At 42.4% G+C, this 24,439-nt stretch overlaps 4 protein-coding genes and 1 long non-coding RNA gene across 11 annotated transcripts in view; 4 read left to right on the forward strand and 1 right to left on the reverse strand.

Annotated features, from left to right (window-relative positions):
* The first annotated feature begins 470 nt into the window (after positions 1-470).
* wbp1 (WW domain binding protein 1) lies at positions 471-5,965 on the forward strand. 3 transcript variants are annotated; one of them, XM_088391899.1, is made up of 5 exons: positions 471-905; positions 2,030-2,132; positions 2,230-2,397; positions 2,533-3,057; positions 3,594-5,965. In XM_088391899.1, the coding sequence occupies exons 1-4, from the start codon at positions 843-845 to the stop codon at positions 3,030-3,032; spliced, it is 834 nt and encodes a 277-aa protein (XP_088248025.1). In that variant the 5' UTR covers positions 471-842; the 3' UTR covers positions 3,033-3,057; positions 3,594-5,965. The 3 variants fall into 3 exon arrangements, with proteins under 3 accessions (XP_088248025.1, XP_088248026.1, XP_088248027.1); XM_088391900.1 differs by having other exon boundaries at positions 472-905; positions 4,832-5,965; XM_088391901.1 differs by lacking the exon at positions 471-905 and adding an exon at positions 935-1,186 and having other exon boundaries at positions 2,533-5,965.
* lman2la (lectin, mannose-binding 2-like a) lies at positions 5,902-8,639 on the reverse strand. 2 transcript variants are annotated; one of them, XM_088391897.1, is made up of 9 exons: positions 8,406-8,639; positions 8,067-8,185; positions 7,868-7,985; positions 7,712-7,794; positions 7,340-7,372; positions 7,066-7,227; positions 6,859-6,973; positions 6,573-6,695; positions 5,902-6,511 (listed from the first exon to the last, which is right to left on the reverse strand). In XM_088391897.1, the coding sequence occupies exons 1-9, from the start codon at positions 8,605-8,607 to the stop codon at positions 6,369-6,371; spliced, it is 1,098 nt and encodes a 365-aa protein (XP_088248023.1). In that variant the 5' UTR covers positions 8,608-8,639; the 3' UTR covers positions 5,902-6,368. The 2 variants fall into 2 exon arrangements, with proteins under 2 accessions (XP_088248023.1, XP_088248024.1); XM_088391898.1 differs by lacking the exon at positions 7,340-7,372 and having other exon boundaries at positions 8,406-8,638.
* Positions 8,640-9,346: 707 nt separating this feature from the next.
* mtfp1 (mitochondrial fission process 1) lies at positions 9,347-11,783 on the forward strand. Its single transcript, XM_088392633.1, has 4 exons — positions 9,347-9,542; positions 10,053-10,180; positions 10,372-10,604; positions 10,748-11,783. Exons 1-4 carry the CDS (start codon positions 9,473-9,475, stop codon positions 10,812-10,814), a joined length of 498 nt encoding a protein of 165 aa, XP_088248759.1. The 5' UTR covers positions 9,347-9,472; the 3' UTR covers positions 10,815-11,783.
* A 549-nt stretch (positions 11,784-12,332) lies between these two features.
* LOC148389631 (uncharacterized) lies at positions 12,333-13,674 on the forward strand. Its single transcript, XR_015861845.1, has 3 exons — positions 12,333-12,642; positions 13,191-13,403; positions 13,492-13,674. It is a non-coding gene; the product is annotated as an uncharacterized LOC148389631 (long non-coding RNA).
* A 6,753-nt stretch (positions 13,675-20,427) lies between these two features.
* The window catches only part of LOC148389632 (mediator of RNA polymerase II transcription subunit 13-like), a 47,995-nt gene continuing 43,983 nt past the window's right edge, over positions 20,428-24,439 (forward strand). For all 4 annotated transcript variants that reach the window (XM_088391115.1, XM_088391116.1, XM_088391117.1 and 1 more), the window contains exon 1: positions 20,428-21,515. In XM_088391115.1, coding sequence (XP_088247241.1) covers positions 21,444-21,515 — 72 coding nt within the window. In that variant the 5' untranslated portion in view covers positions 20,428-21,443. The remainder of the gene's footprint in view (positions 21,516-24,439) is intronic.

The following is a 24,439-nucleotide window of genomic DNA, read 5'->3' on the forward strand; positions in this document are numbered from 1 at the left end:
AACCACGTGGAAGATCACCACGCCGTGTTCTGTGACGTCAAGTACCGGTAGGTAACGACAGCATTGTTTGATTAATGTGATAAATGAGACAAATTAGGAAACTGTTTGCATAATTTCTGACACCCTTTCGTCTAGAATGGACATGACAGAATAGATGGAACTTTATTTTAATGTTAGTCATTTTAGTGGTACTATGAGAATCAAGCTTTTTTTTTAAGATGGTACTTACTAATATTAAAAGTTTGAGAACCACTGCAATTGTTACCATTAGAGCAGCTAACTAATGCAAGTCAGATGTGTGAAGAGATATATGCAAATACATATTGTGACTGAGCAGTTGGACTTTATTTATGACTATATTTCATACACAGTGTGCTTTACATAATTAAAAGTACATGTAGACAGCATTTACAAACATTACAGAGATTTTAAGCAAATAAATAAAATGAAAAGTGCAGTGAATTTGATTTTAAAAATGGTTTTAAATGTTAGGATTTGAGTTTTATGACTTTCACATATGTGACTATTAATCCCAGCACTGACATTTTCATCAAACTAAATGTTATCAAAAGTTTAGCCTTGAACATGGAACGTGACGTCAATTGCCAATCTATTTAGTCCAAACAACGCCCACAGCGCCCCCTGCAGCACGCCGAGCCCCCTGCAGTTTCTCATATTACTCCATCTCAGTCAAGAAACAACATAAACATGTCGGAAGGCGACTGGCGGAACCGCTAAATACAGCGCCACGGCCACCCGAAGACACCAGGACACGTCTTTGAAATTTAATCCACTTTTGCTTGTATGGTTTCCGTCGTGTCGACGGCTGACAACCCAGGAAGATGCCGCAGAAAACGCTGGGATCCATTGTAGGGCTCCTGTGTACCGGGGTCTGTCTGGTGCAGGTAAGCCGACGCCAGCGCTCTGGATGTCGGTCGCCGCTCGCAGTCGAGGCCGAGGCTTGTGGGCTTGGCCAAGGCCTCACCTCCATCCTCTTTTTGTTTGCTCCACAAAAGAAACCGACTCCGGCTCAGCTTGCGTTCGGTGCCGATGACGTCAGTTATTCAAAGTTTTTTCGACATTTGGTCGATGGTCAATTGGGATGAGACTCGGACGAAGCACAACTACCGTGTACGCCATTTGAATGTCCCCATTTTGAAGTTTGATGAAGGTGGTCGAGATAAAGGTTAGCTTTTGCTAACAGGCAAGCCACCCGGCGAAATAACGGGTTTATTCGAGGTTGTTCAGAGTAGCTTGCTAGGCCCAGAGGCTAGCTAGCCTTATGCTAGAAAAGGATGGAGTCTCTTTTAGCAGTTCTTTTCAACATTTGGAAACATTTTAGCAAACTTTTTATCGATTGTGACATTGGGTGAAGCTGAGAAACACCTAATGAATTGACTCACTGCTGAACTGGCTCTTTTTTTAAAAAAAAAAAAAAGGTTCAAACTTGCTATAAATTGTTTTAAAATATTTAATTCACAGTAGTCCTTCTTTCCACTTATTTTTGAATGTAGTTTTAACACCTGTTTTCTTGTATCCTTGTTGCCTACTTCCCTAAACTCGACTTGTGCCATTTTAAAACGTGCATAAGCATCCGAGTACAATAATAGGCATAGTTCAATGTCGTGACAGGATTTATGAGATGGTAGCTTAGTGTGAGCTGTCCAAATATTGTCTTGCATGGAGACCAACCATAGTTCCAACTCAATTTAAAAAAAAAAAAAAAAAAAAGCTGCATCTCTTTTTTTTGTTACTTGGAGCTGTTATTTTTCCAAAACACTGGATTATTGTTTCATGGTCAGTAAACTCGCGATGTTCTTACCGTGTCCTGAAATCACAATAACATTTAATCAGATTGCTCAATTTTCGGGGGTTATTTCCACAATAACTATGATCAGCTGAACAGCCTTAAGCAATGTTTTTTTTTTTTTTTTTAACCATTCAAACGCAGTTTCTCTTTCACATGTGGTCAAATGTTGACTCGCATTGGAAATTGTGTGCGCGTGTTTGCTGTTTGTTTCAAAATCAGGGTAAGGAGTTCTGTTTCGGGGTAAACAATGAGCAATATCGCTGCGAGATGGGCTACTGCTGCGGAGAAACCGAATGCTGCACTTACTACTATGAGCTCTGGTGTAAGTTTAAGTTTGCAATTATTCATGCCACGTTTACTAAATCTGTGGATGGACGTCCAGCCTATCTCTGACCAGAACCTACCCCCAATCTTTTCAGGGTTCTGGTTGGTTTGGACCCTGATCATCATGTTGAGCTGCTGCTGCGCGTATCGACACCGCAGGGTGAAAATGCGGCTGCAGCAGGAGCAACGGCAGCGTGAGATCAGCCTTATGGCCTACCAGGGCGCTTCCAGCTCCTTCATTTCACCACCACCGCTCAACCTCAGTGAGTAGAAGATCATTTGTTTGGTTTCCGACGGGAGTTTTGTTCTCACTGCGGTGTTGTTCTCGGAAGTTCTACCTTGATAGTTATGAGTGTGTCTGGAGCCCCTTATTTAGAAGTTGCTCTTCTGTCTTGGAGGATTCTGGAATGACTGCAAGCTTCCTGACTACGAGGAGGTGGTGGGTCATCCACCCACCCCACCGCCCCCTTACTCTGAAAACCCTCCCGAGGCGGCCCAAGCTCCCTCCGCTCAAGTTAGTCAGCCCGAGCCAGAACCCTCACAAGCCGCCCAGCCAGGGCCGGCCGCCGTTGCCTTACACTCCGACCAGGACGCCGCCTCCTCTTCGTCCTCGCCACCGTCCTCGGCTCAGGAGAACCCAGAGGATCCGCTGCCGGAGGAGGAGGATGAGCTCATCACTCGGCGCCGTCACGTGACCGGCGACTCAGGGATCGAGGTGTGCGTCTGCCAGCTGGACGACGGCTCAGGGCCGGAGGAGGAGAGCGACGAGGAGCGGCGCGTGTGCGGGGCCACCGGCGGGGAATGCTGCTCCCGCCAGCAGCAACACGCCTTCAGACACAAAGAGCACACCTGCGACATGGCCAGCCAAGCCACCAGCGCCGGAGACAGCATGGTGTGAGCCGGCGTGTCTTCTACCAGCCTAGGTCAGCCAATCCGGTGCGACACTCGACTTTAGCATTGTTACCGCGGGCGAATGTCTGTTTTCATCCTCCCGGTTACGCTCAGATGATTATCGTTAACCTCTCGACATGACGCGCTTATTTGTCCGTTTCAAGTTTCATAAGTTTTGCATTAAGTGAGCTGATTGGCATTGACTAGGCCACGGGTTCTCAAACTTTTGGGGTCCAGTGAGGATTTTTTTTTTTTTTTTCCCCCCCCCGAGATGTCCCTCCTAATTGTAACGCCAGTTGAACTTGAAGAAAATATCTTAATGTGAATTTCAAAAGTACCGCTGTATTGTAATTTATACCTTTTGGAAAAAATGCCTTAATTAAAAAAAAAAAACAAGCCTTTTCTTAAAAAATTAAAGACTAATCCTGTAAAAATAGATCTTTTGTGAATAAAAAACTTTATTTAATCCAGGTATTTCAGACCACATCATTTAATTGGCCTAAACCTAAGGGAGGGAGTCGTAATTAGGTTACGTTATGAACATAAATAACTGAAAATTATTACGCAGAGCTCCGAGCTTCAGCCGGTGGAGCCCAGTTTGAGAACCCCTGGACTAGACGACCAACCACCGCTCCTTCAGTTTGACTTTCAACCATCCGCTGGGGATGTTGACTGTCAAGACGCATACCAGCAAGGTCAACCACATTTCTTTCTTGTCCCCACTCTGCTGAGCACATGAGTGGAAAAGAACATCTTGTGACAGAATGAACAAATTACACTCAGCTCAGACAGGAAGATGGCGCGGTTCTTCAAATGTCGCTTCTTTAGTCTCCATCACTCACGTCAAGGGGTGACTTGTGTTTTGACTTGTGTAGTTTGGAAGAAAAGCATGCTGTTAGTTGGCATGATTAGATCTTGAGTTTTAGCTTCTTTTTTTTTTTTGATGGGCTGCAAATTTTTGGTAGTTGTGAAGATGTTGTCAAGTTGCAACAACATTCTGGTTCCAAGGATGCCGTCAGGCTTCTCTGAAGTCCGAGCTCTTGGCACTCGTGAGGGGTTTGTTGTGGTATTTTCCACTGGTAGTGGAGAGACGAGGGGGGGGGCAAGGGTTGAGGAGAGAAGTTTGAAGTGGATGTTGGCAAACTTCAATTGTGTGCTTCTCCTGCTGTTGCACGTCTCCACATTGTTAGTACTAAAGTGGTCGGACTGCGGGAAATAAAATTTGAATTCAACATGTGTTCTCGGCTAGCAGTGGTAACGGGCAACATCTTACAAGAACCAAATTAATTTGAATGAACGTTATTGGGTAAACCCCCACTGTAGAGACAAACTAAATATTAATTGACATCCCCCTAAATGATTCAAATAGCTTGTTGAAACCATAAATATATCCCAAAAACAATGACAGATAATTTTAAGGGAAAACGTTTATATCCCAAGATTGACGGTTTCCTTAAAATTGCATGAAATCATAGATAATTTCACAAATTTTACATTCATAAAATAACAAAAATAGAGATTTTTTTTGTTTCAGAAAACTTGTTACGGAAATAAAGACAACACTGGGGGAAAATGTTACAAGAAGAAAATATTACAGCAAAAGTTGGAACGTTAACAGAATCATGAGATTTAGTCAAGTATTTTTGTTGCGGAAAAATAATTGTGGTTACAAAAATTAAAAATGTAAATTTTAGTTACAAACATTTGCCGTTCATTTTTTTAAGGCATTTCTTTTTTCTTTTCAGTCTAACTCAAAGAAAAATGGCTGTGGATTAATCAAACATCCTTTTTTTTTTGTGCGTGCAGATTTTAAGATGGCTCTCCAAAAATTGCTCATCATGGCCTTCCTTCGATTTCATGTTTACTGAGATGATTAAGGGCTATGTATAATCGGTCACGATCGTCCATCCACTTTTAATGTCTCGCGATCCTTTGGAGGCCGCTGGACTTTTTTTTTCCAATTGAGCGTGATCTGATTGTAAAACAGCAAGTGTATGTTGGTCGGGCTTAAACATTTTTTTTTCCTCCTCCCTTGCTTTGCTCAACATAAAATCGAACATTTTCCTTCCTGTCCATTAAGCCAAAGCATTTCATCCTCATATCGGAATGGTAGTTTTCCATCTGCGGTGTCGCGTATACTGTACGTCACTTAACCAGGCTATGCAAAAGAAAAAAAAAAAGGAAAAAAACAAAAACTTAACTGTTCTATGCTGCCCTCCCACTTCCTGTCATGTGGGCACCAGTACTAGCAATATAACTCAGTACTGTGGCACAACACTGTACTGTAATCTTTCTTTTTTTGTGTGTCTGTGGACTATTTGTTAATTAAAAAAAAAAAGTAATGCTACAGCAACATGTATGTATACAGAGGGGCTTCAAAAGGCAATTTTTGTTTGTGTATATATCATTTTTACTCCTCATTTGGAGAAAGTAACAACTTACCTTCCTTCTCAACCACTAACATTTCTGATTACGTTGCTAGGAAGAAGAAAATTGTGCTTGTTGTTTGGATTGATTCTTACTTTGGTGGGTGTGTCACTGTTCCGTCCACTCTTTCGGTGCATTTATTGTGTTAAAACAGCGACTTTCTTTTTCCATATTTAAACCCAATGAATATTTAACTGATGCCTTTCATACTTAGAGACATACAATTTTTGTATCTTGCATAATGGAAGACCTCAGTGTGGAAAAAGGAAGTGGACTTGATTGAGGCGCTGTGGGTGGATTGGTTTTGTTCCTCTTTCCAAATAAGACTTTTTCTATGTTGTTTTCCGCCAAAAAAAAGTGAAAAGAGAGGAGGGAAGCACTGACCGATGGATAATAATCGCTATATATTATTTTTATTTTTTTCGGGTTTAAGTAATACGTCTGCTGTGTGATGTTTGGGTCATCATTTGTATTTTATTTTTTTAATAAAATTAAACATATACACATAACTAATACATTCGTGTTTCAATTCGCTGTCCTAGTCTAATAATTAAAAATGATTCGTTTACTCAGGCATTGCAATGAATCACTGTATAAAATGTTTGTGTTTATTTCTAATACAACTTTATTCACAGTAATTTAAAAAAAAAAAATCAACTTTTAATTTGTCTGGCATTCAGGGATACACAGTAGTTATGTTTCATCGGTGTAAGGATTGTGAGGTGGTTCTTGGAAAAAGGTTTCAGGACCCCCTAGTCAACAGTAAAAGACTTCAAAAGTAGCTGCTCAGAAGAGATGGAGCATAAAGTCCAGCGTCAGGATTCGTCCCCAGGAAGTGGTTTCTGTCAGCCGCAGGGTGGACTCAGTGCAGTTAAGTTTTGCTCCCCAAAGCCTAATCCACCTCCCGTCCTCCTTCTCAGTAGAACCGCTTGCGCCGATTCTCGTTCCAGTGACCGTAGAGCAGCAGGCCGACGACCACCAGGAAGATGCAGCCCAGCATGGAGAAGAGCACCGTGAAGAAAATGGCCAACCCGCTCATTCCTTCCTCAGTGCGACCCACTGGAAGACAACAGAAGGTCAGAGTGGTGCAAAGAATGAAGCTCATGTGTGTGAGTGTTACATCTGAGCAGCTCCATGTTATCCACGCTGGGTATCGTGATTTCCTCCTCCTGGTCTTCCTCTTCCTGTTTGTTCCGCAACACCGTCAGTTGGTAGAGTTTCAGTGAGATGATGTCATGGTTGTCTATTGGGTTCAGGTTAGAGAAAAGTTAATTAATACTTGACTGACTCAATCAGGAGAATGAGAGTTGGTACAATACTGCCATCTGTTGCTTTAAGGTGTAAACTACACTTGCTTCAGAATTCAACCTCGTTTGATTTTTGAGCACATCTGTGAGGTGTTCTACCCGAAAGGTCTCCTGTAATTGCGGTGGCGCCAAAATAAAAGCCCTTGGGCAGCCGCACGCCCGGCAGATCCAGGCAGTCCCGCCACTCGTGTTGTCCGTCAATGTCGATCATCACCTGAATAAAAACAGCGCGACTGTAAAATATGTTCTAATGATCGGCTGTAAAGCATCAAATTAGCTCATTTGAGGCTAATAACAAAGGCTCACCGTTAGCCTGCGCCGGACATATCGGATGAAGAGGAAGGTGTCTTGCTTGAGGTTGCGCACCATGGCGTTGCAACCCCCCAGCTCGGTGGGCCGGCCGTCCCGCTCGTGGTCGTAGCCGATGGTGCCGTTGCCCACCATGGCGAGAACGAAGGGGAAGATCCTCTTGAGGTTGGATAAAGATGCACAAGACTTTAGGTGGCAATCATTATTGTTTGCACTGTTAAGTTTCTTATCAGGCTCACATGTTGAACAAGCACATTCCAAAGATGGTTACCTGTGTGCTTGGACTGTATCTCTTCTTTTGTGCCTGTCTCCGTGTGAGTGCACAAAAGAACACAAAAGACAGCCCCTTTACAAAACACCACTAGAACAAGAGTAATCCCTCGCTAGGAGTCGTGAAGAGCGAAAAACTACAGTCCCTGAAATGTTTTGAATATGAAATATAAAGATAAAATCATGAGCCACAGAATTTCCTTGGCTCTAATGGACTGTATGTACTGTATGTATTAGACAGGGCTTTAATGCCATCTTGTGGCATCTTGGAGTATTACAGAAATATTTTTTTTGCGAATAATTAGGTAAAAGAAAGCAAAAATAGGTGACTTTGCTAGACCCACTGACTATGGACCACAAAGCGTGGGCGTACCTCCAACTGTTTCTCCTCATTGGGATATGTGTCTACAAAAACTCCCAAACCAGTAAAGTTGTCCTTATTCCCAAAAACAGGACCTGTGTGACAACGATACAAAAAAGAAAACACAATCACCAAGTGGTAGAAAAGAGCATTTCCGATCATGTTTACCTTTCTGCATGCGCTCCTTTGTATACCAAATAGCCAAGCCGTCACCATTGAGATTCTTCTTCCCTTTCCCGTGAATCTTGAAGTGCACCTGCATCTCCCAGTCTGTCAGATGGCAAGGCTTGAAAGGCAAATATGATCAAATCAAAGTTAGGTTTGTTACCTGTACTGTACTTCTACTTCCACAGTAGTAAATACTCACAAGTTTGCTCCATACTGCCCCCTGTCTGCTTTGCATGTCAGGTGTGAGTCGCACCTGCTCCGTGGTTACCATGGCATCGCCCATCAGTTCCCAGTGGGATGAGCTTAAAGACCCCACGGCTAAACACAAACACACGCGCTCTTTTCTTTTTCTTTTTTTTTTTTAAATTGCACGGTCACATGTCGACAAAAGCACCCACGTGATAGTCATACATGAATATTTGTCAGATATGAGAACCCAGATATAAGCAATTGATCTTAAGGCGTTAAGTAGCTAAAATAAAACGCAATTAGTGTTAAATGTTCGAGAATGTTCTCCTCAATGCATCGAGGGCGATACCTTGATAGGGCTTGGTGAGAGAATACTCCCGTTTCAAGAACTCCTCCATTTCGTGGTCGTCATCAGCGATACAGTGATTAACAGTAAAAATAAAGAGAATAAAAGAGCACAATAGCTTAAAAGGCGTCATCTTCTGCGAAGAAAATAATATATATATTGATTTGGAGTTCTGCCTATGCGTCCAGCAGCCGACGGCGGCCATGGTGAATCTTACGTCACCTTCCCATACAAAGCTAGCGTCTTTCCCATTGGTTTTGCTGTCTGTGTACCTCACTCTCATTGGTCGCTTTTTCCGTCAGTAATAATACACGTGTTCTATTGGTTTAAATGTATAAAAAAGGTGTGGCCGTATAAAATGCTTACAATCACAAAATGTGCAGTGAGCTATATTTTGGATCGAACTGTATTGAGTAGATGCTACTCTATATTTTGTAGCATTATTTCCAGTGAATTACCGGAATGATCCCACCTGGTGTACAAAATGTGCAGTCGTAAATATGAGAACAGCCGCACAAGCCGGTTGCGTGACGTAAGGGGGGCCACGCCCCCTCCAGGATCCCTAGTGATGTGCATTCCAGTTCTTTTAAGTGAGTTGGATCTTTAGAATCAGTTCACTCAAAAGATTTGTTCAAATGTTGACAACGGCAACGCACACATTTTTCTCTGTATTACAACATCCCGTGGGAACAACATATACATCAAACAATACAACTACACCCCCACCGCCCCAAAATTATAATAATTAATAATTAAAATAATAATTGTCGCGGGCAATTCACACATTTCTTTCTATAGAATAGAATAGAATGGAATAAGAATAGATCATTTTCTTCTTCGTTTTGTTTTACGGCGAGGTGGCACCAGCTTCAATGCGCACTACTGACATCTACTGGTTGAATTCATATGAACTGAAAAAAGAACGAATCACTTTAAGAAGTGATTCGTTCAGTCGTTCACTGAAAATAATTCATTCCTTTGAACGAATCGTTCACTCACGAGCCAACACTACCCTGGTGACAGTCGGCATTCTTACTCGAGCGATGGAGTAAATCACGCCAAAAAGAAGCATGGAGCCCACGGGAGAAAAAACGAGTGGAGAAGTTGACATCTATCGCGACACATGGGTCCGCTTCCTTGGTATGTAACATTTGTTATTTTTTCCTTCCCCGGAGCTGACTTGAAGCAAACGCGGGAATGAAGCAAGGGAACAGGGTCACCCTGGAGCTGCTAGCTTGCTCGGTAGCTAACTCGGGGCGGCGAGGAACAGCTGTCATTAAAAATGGCTGTTTATCACAAACGTGGCCGTCGAGATCACTGTGTCCCACAAAGTGCAACGACAAACACTTTTTACTTGCATTGACGCTTTATCCGACCTTGTGCAATTTTCGAGTTGTAGGTGTGAACAGCTCAGTCAGACCAAAGTAGTTGAGCAAGTTGAGGCAGTGACTAACAAGGAGTCATCAACTCATGAGCGTGTATCACTTTTGGTCTGTATACTTAACTATAGCAACAAATCTGCTTTTTAAGTACAGGTTTTGTCCCACTAGTAGGGGAAACCTCAAGGGCATTTCTGCTGCAGCAACGCTTCATGAATCATGAGCATTAGGAATCACTCTAAGACCAACATGCCCCCCCCCCATTTTTTAGGGTACGCCAACGAGGTGGGGGAGGCCTTCCGTCCGCTGGTTCCAGTGAGCTTGGTTCGGGCCAGCTACGTCGTGGCCACTGCTTACGTTTCGGCTGATGCCGTGGACAAAGGGAAGAAAGCAGCGGCGGTGAGTATGAACGGGATGGTGAGTTGCAGGTGACAACCAATCACAGTTCGGCTTGTCACGTCACCAAGCTCGAAAAACAGGTGAGCTGTGATTGGTTGTCACCTGAGCAACTCTGATGTCATTTTCAGTCAAGAGAAAGTGGGACCACATCGAAGATATTGTAATAAAGATTCTTCTTGGGCTCGTTTCAGGCGCACGGGAATGAGCCGGGCCAGAAGACGCGGGTGGCGACAGCGGTAATGGACACGTTTGTGTGGCAGGCCCTGGCGTCCATCGTCGTGCCGGGCTTCACCATTAACCGTGTGTGCGCCGCCACGCTGTACCTGCTGGGCCGCACTACCAAATTGCCTCTGCCCGTGCGCAAGTGGACAACCACGGCCGTCGGCCTCTCAATCATCCCTTTCATTATCAGCCCTATCGATAGGTATTTTTTCATACATCACTGTCATCAAGAGTTACGGTTAAATCAAAATATTTCAAAATGATGCATAAATTCTGAATGAAGGGAAAAGTCAAGCAAACTTAAAAAAGTATTGCTCAGAACCAACTCTGTCGTTTACCTTGCAGGTCTGTGGACCACCTGCTGGATTCGAGCCTTCGTAAGGTCTACGGCCACAACGAGAAGGAGGAATAAGGAGCGACGAAGCACTTAAAGAGAGCCGTAAAAAAGGGATTTTTATAATAAATCTTGACATTGTACTATATATAACTATGCAGGTGTGTTGCTGTAAAATTGTGACTGTCAAGGTCTTTTAATGTGATACGGCAGGGAAGCACTTTGCTGTCAGCGTTCATAATGCGGGGTACACACAGACCATTGTTTTTTGTTTTTTTTGGGGTGTTTTGTCCTTCATCATGCATGTACCTCGCCGTAAGCCATATATTGTTCTGCTTTGACCTACCGTAGTCTGCCAAAATAATTCACTACCTTGTTCCTCACAAATTATATTCTTCGGAACTTTACACCTTTTACTCTGCACTTTGGGTTTTATCAAGCTGTAAGTTATGGGAGTCATTGAGCTTTGCACCGGGAATGCAATTTACTCCACTTTTGCGATATGGTACTGTAAAATTGTGGATTTCACACGTATTCATCGCTGTTACGTCATATGTTGGCATCTCCAAGCACATGGTTACCGTTTGTGGTACTTTTGTTGAATTATGAGCTATGCAAGGGAATAGCGGCCATTAAATACAATATTGGGAGTGTTTGAATTTTTGTGTACTGTTTGCCATGGTAGCAATAACTGTCAATGCTGTTTTACATTTATTGTAATGTTTTGGTGGTGGGGTTGAAAAGGACTAAGGAAAGGGAGACTACAACGAATAATACTCTATATTCATATTCAATGTTAACATTTCAGAGTTTACTTGCGTTAGCTGTGTGGTCGCATGCCACTGATGTAAAGAAATACTGTACAGGTATTTTTTTCGGTATTGTTTTTGAGTGTTGGAGATGGGGTACATCTTAGAATATTTTCACATTGCAGACCCACTTGTCAAAGTGAATGTTCCCCTATTGTTTGCAAAACTGGAGGAAAAAAACTGCTGTATGACTTGTGAAATAAATGTAAAAAATAAATAATACAATGATGTTTGGGAACGTCAAGTTTTTATTTGCTGTAAATCAAGGTTTCTCATACTAATAATTTTTCAGCCAAAAATTAAAAGCAGAACAAAACATTTTTGGTTGGGGTAAAAAAGAATTAAAGCAGATTGCCATGCCGTCATTGTCTGATGTATTTAACTTTGCTCCATTTGTATAGTGATCTCTCTGGAGCTATTTGCCACAATACAAATATTAAAAACATATTAAAAAAGATTAGCACACAAAATATATCAACATAAAATGTCCTCTTTTGCAGTCATAGTAAATATTAGTTCTCAAAGGGAAATTAAATCAATTTTAAATAAAGTTTTTAATTGACAGGTGATGCTCAGCGGGATGACAGCTTGGGGCGAACCAATCTGCTATAGGGAAGGGAGGGTTGTCAGGAAAATTAATTTAAAGAACCTACAGAATAGATATTTGTTGTATGAACATGTATTTTTCTGAAATATTCACATAATTTAAAAATGGTTTTTAAAGGATTTTTGCATGGATTCTACTTCTTAAATATATTTTAAAATCTCACGTACCCCCCTGTAGTGCTTCCACTTGGACACGTATTTGGGAACCACTGCTCTCGACTACTGACAACACAGCTCGCAAATCCCAATAACTGTACAAATATTGTCATTTAGAGGATTAAGTTTAGTCTCACCACCGTGCAATTAAGGTTTTTATGGAGGAAAAAAAGAAACGTCAAGCCACTGTTCCTTATCGACCTGCAGCTGATTCTAATTACCCTATCGTGCATTTAAGGAGAAAGAACGCTCGTTTACGACTCGCACTTCAGTCATGTTGCTTCTTCTTCATTTTGTGTTTTTGGCACTTCTGACAGCAGCAAGAGGTCGTCGAAGTAAGTGTGTTTTGCTCACTTTATTAGATATACTTTTTAGCAATTTTCACGTTTAATTAAACTAGAAAACAATTGATTTCCCCCCCCACATACACACACTGTATCCACTGGAATCTCGCCAGGTGTCTTGATAACGACGAGCTGACTTTTAATTTTATTCCGTTTAATTTGAATGTTTATTGGAGAAAGTTACGTACAAATATTTTTCTATGCGCCCCTTAAAACGACTTTCTGAGTTTGTGGAATTTGAATTAAGCATCAAAATTCACCGCTTGTTGTTGACTGGAAATGACGTCACTTTCCAGCATGTGACAGTCACATGACCAAACTCAGGTGAGCCGTGACGGTCGCTACCTGAGCTCGTAGGCACTGTCATTTTCACTCGACGGCAAGAGGCGGCTAACAAACATTCCTCAAATGATTCCGGTAAAATATAGTACTGTGCAGATGGCATTTTATTTATTTATTAATTGTTCACTATGAACACACAGACCTGAAGGCACCACCCACTTTATCTACTCTTAGCAAACCTTGTTTCTACATTTAAGGCCTTCCTGATCTACCTATCCTGGGCCATTGGACCTTCTCAGAGGCAAAATCGCAGGATGAAGAACTAGATTCACTTTTTAGAAAGTCCTCTGACGACTACTTGATTGTGATAATACCTGAGAGCACAGTGATGACAGAAACTGTCACTATAACACCAGACTTAAAGAACCTGATGACAACTACAAGAGAACTGCCATTTCTCAAGGCACAAGGTAATCTTTAACTTTTCGTTAACCTTCAGTTTTTGGTTAAATTAGCCTGTTTAACATTATTTTGTTGTTGTTGCTTTGGATGTTTCAGATGAGAGAAAATCAAGATCCACAGCGTGGAAGGTGGTTGTGGTGGTGGCCATCTTGCTGGTGTGTATAGCGGGATGTGTGAGCACTGCCTACTACCTGTGTGTCTGGAGAGGTGGTCGCATTCATTATCAACCTCACAGAGTGGAGGCTTGAGTTAATAAAATTGCCTGTGTGACATCATTAAGTATGATCATACGACATAATCTTTTTTTATTTAAATATGAATGTGTTACAGTACAATACGAAACAAAATGTTACAGAACCAGCAAGTACAATTCATTGCAGAAGTTATTCACCCTTGTAGTTTACGCTAATGACCAGCAGATGTCGGTAGTGTTCTTATTTTGTATATCAGCAGCATGTCAGGAGCACAAACTTGACTCGTGGGGTTACAAACTATTTTGCTTTACAATAGGTTTGAAATTAAATCTGCACTAATGCTTGTGTATATAGCGCCTCCCCAAACTATCTACTCATATTTGATTGGCATCATAAGTAAATTAATCCTAAAGTTAAGCAAGCAAATTCCCATCAAGTCTGCCACTATATTCCCAAATCCCCCTTTAAGCAATATCAGGTGGCATTGGGGGGAGCTTGTGAATTGAATTAGCCCCCCCCCCCCCCCTCCTGTGATAGATGGGCCTGTTCGCAGGGGGCTGCAAAATGGAGCCATTGTTCATGTGTCACTCCGATTGTCACGTCCCTCTATGATTGGTGCCTGCCTGGTGAAGGCCACAAGTGGATGAAAGACCTCCCTCTCTCCTCCTTATTCTTCTCACTTGTCTCTAGTGCCCCCCCTCCATGTCCAAGTCCTTAATTCTATTGCTTCCACCCACCACAACTCTTTTTTTTTTTTATTAAGCTAGATTCACAGAAATGCGTCTTGGTACAAACAAGTAAATGTGTGTTTTTTGGTTTTTAACTCTATTCTATACACGCAGATGTCAATGTGAAGTTCTCAAGGGTGATTATCATTCATAAATAGTTCTCAGTGTTTGTTGCCTGCTGGGTTACAAGTGTTTACAAAAAGGTTCTCCTCAGGCTGCGCTGACTGAATTGGGTCAGAATTTTCTCAGTTGCCCCATCAAAACAATGGAGGAAGTTGTGAAATAAAAAGGCATCTAGTAGACTTATGATGTTGAATGAGGCAACAGAAATTGTATTAAAAATACGAATGTATTTACTTTTGATTTCACAATTTTTATATAGTTAAGCCAACAAACTTACTATGTTGTATAGACTACTTCAATAAGAGAATATTTATATTCATAAAACATCTTTATGACACTGAAGGCATAATGCATCATACTTTAAGATTTGTTTTCAGTAATTGTGTGTGAAAAATAATTTAATTCTAACCATCAAAATCTTGTTAGGATTATTTAGCTTGATCTTTTCTTAATATTAGGAAAAAAATGACTGTTTCAGCAAATGATACAGATGACATACAACAAATTGCATTCATTTGCCACAATGAACTGAAAGAGTAAAAATGTCAGCGTCTGAAAAATAATTAATTGGACGCAATCATTAGTTATGGTCAATTGATAGTAATTATATTCTGCCACTATTGTGGATTCGACATTGCTCTCCTCAGACGGCTACAAACAAGTAAACACACAAACGCACAATGACCCCCCCCCCCTCGGACCCCTCACACTTTGAGTGAAGGACCATGTTTGTCGAAAGGCCATTTTAAGGGCACCAACTGAAATGTTTAACGCTTGCCGGTAGATTTATGGAGGTCAGCCCAAGGCTAGGTTTTGAGAAGGAGAAGACAAGGCTGTACCTTTTGGATTGATTTCACACGCTCGGAGGAGGAGGGGGAGAAAAACACCATCATGCCACATTAAAACACAAAGGAAAACGTAGCAGGTCCGTGCGAGAAGAAGCGACGGCGCGATGGCGTCAGGGAGCATTCTGCTGATAAATAGGTCTGTGAAAGACAAAGGGGATGGCAGACACGTGCAGGGTTGGGCATGTACGATCCATTTCTCTGCACAGGAGAGGCGGGAAATTGCCTCCTTAAAAAATGAGTATTGCTAGTGTGAATGAAGCACAATGATATTTGTTCCCCCCCCCATCCTAAATTTAGTAGAAATATAGTAATAGAAGTATTTTGCCCTTGGCATTTTACATCTGGTTAGGAAGTATGTGGGCCTATGTGGCCCCCTAAGTAGACGGAAAAAAAAAAACGGGCCCCTCCACCATTGAAGTTGCCTCTACCTGATATATGATAAATATGAATGATATTACAATACCAATAAAATAAAAGGATCAGAGGCTCGGAGAGCACATGACTCATATCAGCAATGTTATTAAATTAATTTTGCCAATCACGGCGCCGCAATCTGGGAAGTGAGCGATGCCTTGAAAACAGCAACATGACAGTTCTTTATCATGATTTGATGCTTGACGCTTGTCATCCAGCTCTGTGTGCTCCGGCGCTCTCTCTTTGTGCCATGAATTAGAGGCAACATGAAAACGGAGCAGACCTTCAGCAATACATAATGTATGAGCAGCTCCAAGGCTCCAGCTGAATTCTGTTCAGGTGGCATCGGAGGGTGCAGCCGAGCGGAAACGTCGGCCGGTCACTTAGTGTCGTGTGCGGTAATCTCTTCGCACGGAAGCTCGGACCATGGCGGTCCGACGTACAAGCAATGTTCATGTTGTCAAAATGCTATTTGGTTTGTAAATTAATTTCTCACTGGATTTAATAGTTTATAGTATCATTGATTAACATCCAGTGCCGTGTAAAAGGGGGGCCGATGTGCTGGAGGTCCACCTGAGAGGTTATATAAAAATGACCCATAATTCCCCCCCCCCAACATATTTAAAACTCAATAAAGCATCAATTTTAAAGTGTTCCTTAGCACATGTCCTAAAAAAAAAAATTCCATTGCTTGTGTTCATTCATGTTTTTTGCTTTCCAGGGCCTGAACTTTTGTGGTATGTGGAAACGGACCCCCCGGAGACACCTCAAACTGTAAGTGTCAAATCCTTTTGATTTGTGTTTCGCATCATTTTCTGCATTATAAATAACTAAATGCTATCATGTGTTTGAATATCATACAACTTTGACAAAGCTTGGGATTGGCTGTTGAAATATGAGTAATACCGCAAATCATAGTGACAGACGGAAGCTTTTTTTTTTTTTGTGAGTCGTACCTTCCTGTGTGTGCAATGAATGTAATACCTCGTCTGTCTGCTCGACCACGCCCTCTGGGAGCTATGATTCATCCCCCCCCCCCATGCACTAGTTTCACATGCAATGACAAATCGCAGCCAAAGAAGTGACTCGATGAGACGCAATATAATCATACTTAACGTCCTTGTTTATTTATTTATTTTCTTTAACAGTGACTATTTTTGTCATAGCAAATAGACATTGTGTATCGTGTGTGTGGTGTTGCGGTTTGCTGCTCGGGAGTGCACACCGTGACATCTGGGTTGATTCACTCCGGCAGCGTTGTGTTGTGATGGTGCTTGTGCGGCATATTGATTTCAGCGTGACTTAGAGATGTCTTTGTAATGTTACTACACAGATGGCAAATGACTACAATAGCAGAAGAAGAATGCTGCATGTCTTTGTTGTTGTTTTTTTTTCACCTTCAGTTTGGAATCATGACTAGCTGTCAATTTTGCACTTGGAATTTTATGGCTTATAGTTTATTCAGTTATTCAACTCCTCCTTTCGCGCTTTCTCTCTCTCTCTCTCTCTCTCTCTCTCTCTCTCTCTCTCTCTCTATATATATATATATATAAAACACACACACAGTGTAACAAAAATATTTGGATGAAAACATGGATAGCTCAATGGACAATCTGTCTTGAAAAATCAAATTTGGTCCTTGCGCCGCAAGTTTGCCCACCCCTTGTAGTTTTCCAACTCATTGCATGAAGATGTTTTAGTTCGGACTAAGTGTTGAGAAAAAACAAAAACGTAGCCACAGTGAAGTAACTGCGGACTGTAGTGGCACGCAAAGCCCCTTGCCCTAAATGCGGAGTTGTGATTATTCACTTCAGGATCTAGAAACCTGACAGGAATGAGAAATAGTAAGCGCGCTGACCAAAAGCAAGGAGACGTCTACCTTAGAAAATAATAACAACGAAGTTCGGCCCTTCTCAAGAATAATAAAACAACAACAACAACAAAGTTTAGACCTGCAGACGTTCCTGTGATTTAAAGTCTCTCTCTCACTCTGCCACTACTATAACTTTGCCGGCTGCCATGATGGATGAGGCGGTGTCAGCCCATGTTCATTATAATGCACACCATCTATTCTCCTCAGCCACACTCTGCCGCGCTCCAGGAAATGCCAGTGAGGTAGTAGCGCACTTGCACAAAGAGGAGCAAAGCCCTCATCTGATATCACGGCCAGACTTTGCTGCTTTGCTTTGCTGTGTGTTAACTTAGCACCCAGTGAGCCATCAATCACTGATGAAGATACCCCACTTGGATAACTGCTATTTGTGTGTGCGGTGAGGAGGGGGGGGGGGGCACAGTATGACTGATGAACACCCTTCAGTGTCCACACGAGCATATTCCCTTGAAATATGCTCGCCCTGAATCATTAATGAGCACTCCCGCAGTTAACGGTGTGCAAAAACATGAAGAGAAACACGAAGTGGGAGTGCTTCTCGTACTTCTCGTGCTCGCCACATCAATGTGATCGTCTCATCTGGCTGCGAGACGTATCAAATACACAAATGGCCACCCTTCCTAACTGCTTAGGAATATTTAGCGTGTATTTTTATTAGAAACACAAGGAATGAATTATTCTGTATTACAATAAATGTCAGGTTTACTATGCATGCATAATCATAATAATAATAGAAAAATACTCACATATATTCTTTATCCTCTGCCGAAAATGACAAAAAATATTATGACCTACTAAACGGACTACTGTACATCTTTTCTTCCACACACACAGACGTAGTATATCGTATATACATATCAAGTCAGCGGGGGCCTGATGAAAGGAAACGTGACATATGGAAACAGATTCACTCAAACCGATCTGAATCTCATCTATCAGCGCCAAGTGTACCAAACCGTGTGTGCCACTATCTTCTTTTTTTTCCTCTCCTCATAAAGCCTTTAAGGATCTATCGGACAAAAAAGGTTATCCGAATGACTTGTGGCTCATTCCTGGAGCGGAGGGATCAATAACCGCCAGGCTAAGTCCCCTGCTCATCCATCTGATGCTTATCTTTCCCCAGCAGCTTCAGGAGGAAGCGCTGGACTTTCAGGCCCCCCACCCCAACCCCTTTCCTCCCTTCTGTGGCACGGTTGCAACAACATGCGCTCTCATGCATGAAGCACTGTTAAATGATTCATGTCAGAACCGCACCAGTATCATCGGACGCCTTCGTTATATCACCGGAGAAGCGAGTGTGTTGCCCCCACTAAGTCGCGTGGCGCCAAAGTAAGGAATGGCCTATAAATAGCTCGGCTAGATTTACACATAAAGGTAACGGAAAGGATGGAGCGTCGGGGCTCGGAGGGAGCGATTAATTATAAAGCAGAAATCAAAACGCTGACATGTTGTGCGTGAATGATCGCACCGCTTGTCAAAAGTGTCTGAGAAAGAATGTAAATTCCCCCCCAAAGTGTCATCTTAGGAAATTTGCCACAATCGGCCTTGATCTGCCGACGCTTTTAAATGATTGTCACTTAAAATCAGATTTGAATAGCCGCTATAGTCAAGTAAAGCCTGTCTGGTTTGTCACTCACTTGATGACTAATTCAAAGGCTGGCTATAAAAACAGTCTCTGGCGTAACAGCGTGATCATTTCCATTTGGACATATTACGCAGGAAGAAAAGACATCACGGAGGGATTTCACTTTTTAATAATCATCCGATAGTTTGGTGGCATTGACGTGAGCTAACTGTACTGTTGATAGTCGGGAGCACGGGAGCGGTCTCATTACGTTCCAATACAAACACACCGACTGTAAAGCGGTATGATAAGTGCTCCTAATAAATGATTAAATAGGGAGCACATATTGGATGGGAAGACTCCATTTGTGTCGAGAAACTGTTGTTTCCTTCTTATATATATATACATATCTATATATGCGTGTGTGTGTGTGTGTATGTATTATGTATATATGTGCGTATGTATATGTTTGTGTAAATATATACACGTGTTTATATATGTCCGTATATATGTATGTATATATACACGTATATATGTAGATATTTATGTATATATATATATAATAATATATAAGATATATGTATGATATAATATATGCATATTTTTTATATTCGAGATAAGACTGGTTTAAAGAAATTTATTTTTCAGGAAACAGTTGCATATTTATCGAGATAAAAGGCATAATATAACAATATCATGTGCATATTTTTTAGACACTTAATATGATTAGTATTATAATTATTATTATTTATTGTTATTATCTATCCATTATCCGAATATTATCCTTATTGAATGTGCAACATTCAGTCCGCTGCTGTACACCACTTGCATTATGCAAACATGCATGTAAAGACAGCAGCCCAAATATGTATATTGTATCAAATGACTATTTATACTAATAATCGAGAAGGTGACACACACACAGTGGCTCTTTGCAGCTGTGCAAGATGTAATCCCACACTTGGATCACGTGGGTCGCTTGTGTGCGCGTGCGTGTCGTGGGTGGGGGTGATTGTGGGGTGGGGGTGATCGGGTTGGGGGGGGTGGTCAAATGGGAAAGGCGAGTCTCTTGTTGTGCGACGACCGCCATTACATTGCCGCGCGTAAGGGGGGGCGGGCGGGCGTGTGTTGGGGGGTTTGTCTTGGATGTTACGTTGAACGAGCGTGCGCGCGCAGACCCCACGACCGCCCCCCCCTCCCCTCCCCTCCCTTCCCCTCCACACCAGCACCTCTTATTTACCAACCTCAATGACATGATCACATAGCGAGGACGCCAAATCCACGCGAGAGCGAGCTTTTTTTTTTTCACTCACGCGCACACACAATAAAACGTGCAAGAAATCGGTGCTTTTTCTTTGCTTGCTCTTTGCATGTGCGTGAGTGCGTGCGCGCGCGCGTGTGTGTGCGGCAGCGAGAGGACGTGTCGTAATGATATAAAACTGAAAGGAAGGAAGGAAGGATTTTTTTTCACGCACACACACAGAAGGCTGCTTGTCGCTTTCCTGCCGCTGGAGTAAGAATAGTTTCTCTCCGTTTTCGGACGATCGTGGATTGTGCCCCACTTTTGTCCCCTCAGGAAGAGTCGAGGGGACGCGAGGAAGCGCCGTTTGGGATTGTTGTTGCTGTTTCTTTTTTCATCTGGAAGAGAATCTCCATCGGTTTCCTGAATAGAGAAGCAACAGAGGGATTAAAACATTCCTGGCCGGGTTACATTGTGCGCTGTGCTAAGAAAGGCGGCTATAAATAGCCCCCTGCGCGATTCTCATAAACTATCACAAGTGGTGCATGGGATCGTGAAGAATCACACGCGTGTAAAAATCACACTTGTGTTTGTTTTGTGGGGTGTTTTTTCCCTTGAATTCAGAAGTTTTTCCCCCCCTTTTTTTGGGCGTGCGTGCGGTCGTCGGTGCGTTGCGGCGATGGATTATTATTCCGATTATCACTACGATGTTCGTCTCAGACTGATCTTCTCCAAATGGCGTGGATGTGTCCGCCTGACCTGGATTGGAATCGTGTTTTGATCCCCTTGTGTGGATTATTTTCAATTTGACCATGGGCTCATCGTGCACTTCTTCTCTGTGAATACGCCCCATTATTTGCTTCTCTTATTTATCCGGACCTCTTGTGAGGTTTTACGATCGTCCCCCTCCCCTTCTCCTCGCTGTGTGTTTGTGTGGAGTGGACCCCACTTCAGGGACGGGACCCCCACTCTATGTGTCAGCCCCTTGGGGTGTTGATGTAGGATTTCGACATGCCTAACGCTGAGGAGGCAAAGCTGGGAGCATTATGACGACAACGACGAACTGGGTGGCGAACGGGGCAAGCCTTGAGGACTGCCACTCCAACATCTTCTCCCTGGTAGGACATGCAAACAATTGATTGGCTCGCTTTACGACGCAAAGTTCCACCCGAAATGTCGTGAATGCAAAAGATTGGCTTTAGCTTCTAAGATGAAGAACCCTCGTGGTGTCCTGGAGGTGCCCCTTGTAATGGCCCCTGGTACCCCCAAAAATCCAGCTATAGCAGTGGAAAAAAAATATATCTTCCCCCATATAAATAATACAGTGCTGAGCATAAATAATAATAAAAAAAAAAGGCATAACTTGAAATGACTTTAAACCTCATGGTAGCTCCTTGCTGTCCTCGTACCTCACTGACAAACAATAATTTTGATATACAATGCACAGCGAATTATGAAGAACCCAAAATGGATTGACAGTTTACCGGGGGTGGGTGACCCTTCCTATTTATTTGATCCCTAGCACCTCAGAAATCCTGCTACAGCCCTGCAAAATTATATTTTGACATATAACATAGTCTAAATCAAAGAATAATTTGACACCTTATATCATGATTTGGTTTTATATACAATACAGAGAAAGGAATGAAAAATGGAGTCCTGGGGGGGATGCCCCTTCTTTCTGTACCGCCTCCCCAAACCGCATGACGTTTACTGGACAGTATTATGGATCCTGCACCCTTAAAACCGCTGGGTCAGAAATGACCTAAATATTTGTGTAACCCTTTGTGTCCCTAAAGTTGGAACAACCCAGTGAGTAGTTTTTGTAGACCAGCTGGGCTGGGTTATGGGTGTGACCTTGCTCGTTGGGGTGGGATTGTATTCCACAAAATGGGTTCAATGGGATTTTGCTGCAGGGTTAATCCAACGTGACCCCCTCCAAAAATGGTCCAAAGTATAATTGGTTCTAATTGATAATTATTTCGTCAACGTCAATTTGTTGAATTTAGCAGTGTATTCATTGAATTAATTTTTAACCCCCTTTGTGATCTCATGTGAGCACTGCTGTACAGCCTTAAAAAAGCAGGCTAAAAAAATGTCAAAAAAATAAGAACATGGGACTGACCCTACTACTTGGATCAATTTAACCTTTTTTATTTTTTTTTGCATCTAACCCAATTTACAAAAATTGCAGAAAGTTTGCTCAAATTGACCCAAGTAGCGGGTCAGTCCAATTTTTTTTGTTTTTGTTTAATCCAAATTTAGATATGTTTGACCCTGCAGTTTTAAGAATGTACGATTAGTCCATCTTTCATCACAGCAAGTTGAGATCTTAACTGCATTTGATGATTCACTTCCTGGCATATGTCAAAGATGACAGTCTGAATGAATTATGAAAACCTGAGCGCTTTCACATGCCAGATATTGACGCTCACTTTTGATGGTCCCGGAGGCGTTCATTAAACAACGTTTATTTATTTATTTTTTTGGGTCGCAGAATGCCACTGGGGAGGGCTCTTTCTAATCCAATTTTTGTAAGCCAGTCATTGTACAAACAACAGCGAGCACAACACGGAATTGGAAATACCTGATTGAGTGCATACACCGCTGTCAACCTTATTAATAAACATGTTATTCAATTAATAATGCACAGGCACGATAGGGGCGATATATTCATTAGAGTCCAAGAGCCTCATCAATAAGTAAAGCTTAGCATGTGAGGCTAAAAACGCTTATAATGGAGTAAAACACACCTCCTAATAATGCTCATGTGGAGGCTGAAGGACCCCCCCCCCCCTCCCCCTTCCACCACGGCATCATCCCCTTTTTAAATAAATCCTCTCAGTCTCCAATGCCGAGCGGCGGATGCCCCTCAAATATTTCTCCCAGGCATAATGATTTCCTCATCTTCAATATTGTAATGTGTCAAGCTACACAAACGGCTTACCAGCTCATAAATCAGAGCACGGTGCCAGGCGAGGAGCAGTCGAAAGCTTTTTGCTCCTCCTCCTCCTCCCATCAACCTTCCAGATAAAAGCTGATAAAATGTTAATGTTGCCCTCACAAAGATTGGCTGAGAGGAATTTTCTGACAGGCGGCGACACGCACGGCAGATAGGCTTTGAGGTGAAATTTGGCGACTTTGTCAGGAGGCCAGTGCCGTGTTTGGCACCACCTACCGCCCCCTCTGCCCCCCCAAAAAAAGCACCATGTTAACTGTCTAACTCCCCGAGGGCAGCCAAGTGGAAAGGCATGCGGTCGACTGGAGCTCCTGCTTTGGCTTCAGACGACAACATCCAAGTCCCCAGCCAAGTCTTTCGGCTGGTGACCCTCAAACTCGTAGGCCCGGACCTGAGCGGGGGTCATAGGTCGATAGTGCTTTGAGAGGTCTCGTGGCTACCAAAGTGGTCTCTCTGATGGCTTCGTTGTTGTGATGTTGCTGGACGTAATATTCCTTGTTGTTGAGTCGTCACTGCAGTGTCTCATACTAATGTTATAGAAATATATTCATTATTTTCTTTGTTTTGCACCGTTGGTAACATTTCAGTCACCTTATTTGGCCTCACCTTGTATAACCACAATACCTACCTGTCAAAACAAAGCATTGTCGTCATAGATGAGTTTGCAAGATTCAATTGTGCAAGCGCAATCTCGGCAAGTGATGCGACGCTAACAAATGAAGCGCGCCGTTCCAAAGAAAATAACCAGAAGTTGACCGACTGCACATGTGATTGAGCTGTGGTCATTTCCTGCATTTTCTTTTGCAATCACTTTGCGATTGTTTGAACTTTTGCTTGAAAAGAAGCGGTGATTGTTTGCTGAATGAGATATTGTACTTTAGAAAGATTCTTTTGGTTTCTGATGACTTCTACGCTATTTTATTTAACTCGTTTAACTGCAGTTGAAATCTTGACTGATCTCGGATCTTATAAGGCAGAAAAAAAACAGGAACAGCACCCACTTGGAGGAACGTGATTCAGGCAGCATCATCGACCATGACAAACACGTACTTTTTTTTTTTTTTTAAAGCCACTTTTTTGTTT

Source organism: Syngnathus floridae, chromosome 12 (assembly GCF_059516105.1).
Source record: "Syngnathus floridae isolate MCC-2025c chromosome 12, RoL_Sflo_1.0, whole genome shotgun sequence".
NCBI classification, from domain to species: domain Eukaryota; kingdom Metazoa; phylum Chordata; class Actinopteri; order Syngnathiformes; family Syngnathidae; genus Syngnathus; species Syngnathus floridae.

Bases quoted from the DNA above. Each gene is read 5' to 3' on its own strand.
- mtfp1 (XM_088392633.1), top strand. From the start codon at position 9,473: ATGGAGCCCACGGGAGAAAAAACGAGTGGAGAAGTTGACATCTATCGC. The intron at 9,543-10,052 runs GTATGTAACATT...CCCATTTTTTAG, and splicing joins CACATGGGTCCGCTTCCTTG to GGTACGCCAACGAGGTGGGG. The intron at 10,605-10,747 runs GTATTTTTTCAT...TTTACCTTGCAG, and splicing joins ATTATCAGCCCTATCGATAG to GTCTGTGGACCACCTGCTGG.
- wbp1 (XM_088391899.1), top strand. From the start codon at position 843: ATGCCGCAGAAAACGCTGGGATCCATTGTAGGGCTCCTGTGTACCGGG. The intron at 906-2,029 runs GTAAGCCGACGC...TTTCAAAATCAG, and splicing joins CCGGGGTCTGTCTGGTGCAG to GGTAAGGAGTTCTGTTTCGG. The intron at 2,133-2,229 runs GTAAGTTTAAGT...CAATCTTTTCAG, and splicing joins TTACTACTATGAGCTCTGGT to GGTTCTGGTTGGTTTGGACC.
- lman2la (XM_088391897.1), bottom strand. From the start codon at position 8,607: ATGGCCGCCGTCGGCTGCTGGACGCATAGGCAGAACTCCAAATCAATA. The intron at 8,186-8,405 runs GTATCGCCCTCG...GTTTGTGTTTAG, and splicing joins TCTCACCAAGCCCTATCAAG to CCGTGGGGTCTTTAAGCTCA. The intron at 6,696-6,858 runs GTAGAACACCTC...TGAACCCAATAG, and splicing joins AATTACAGGAGACCTTTCGG to ACAACCATGACATCATCTCA.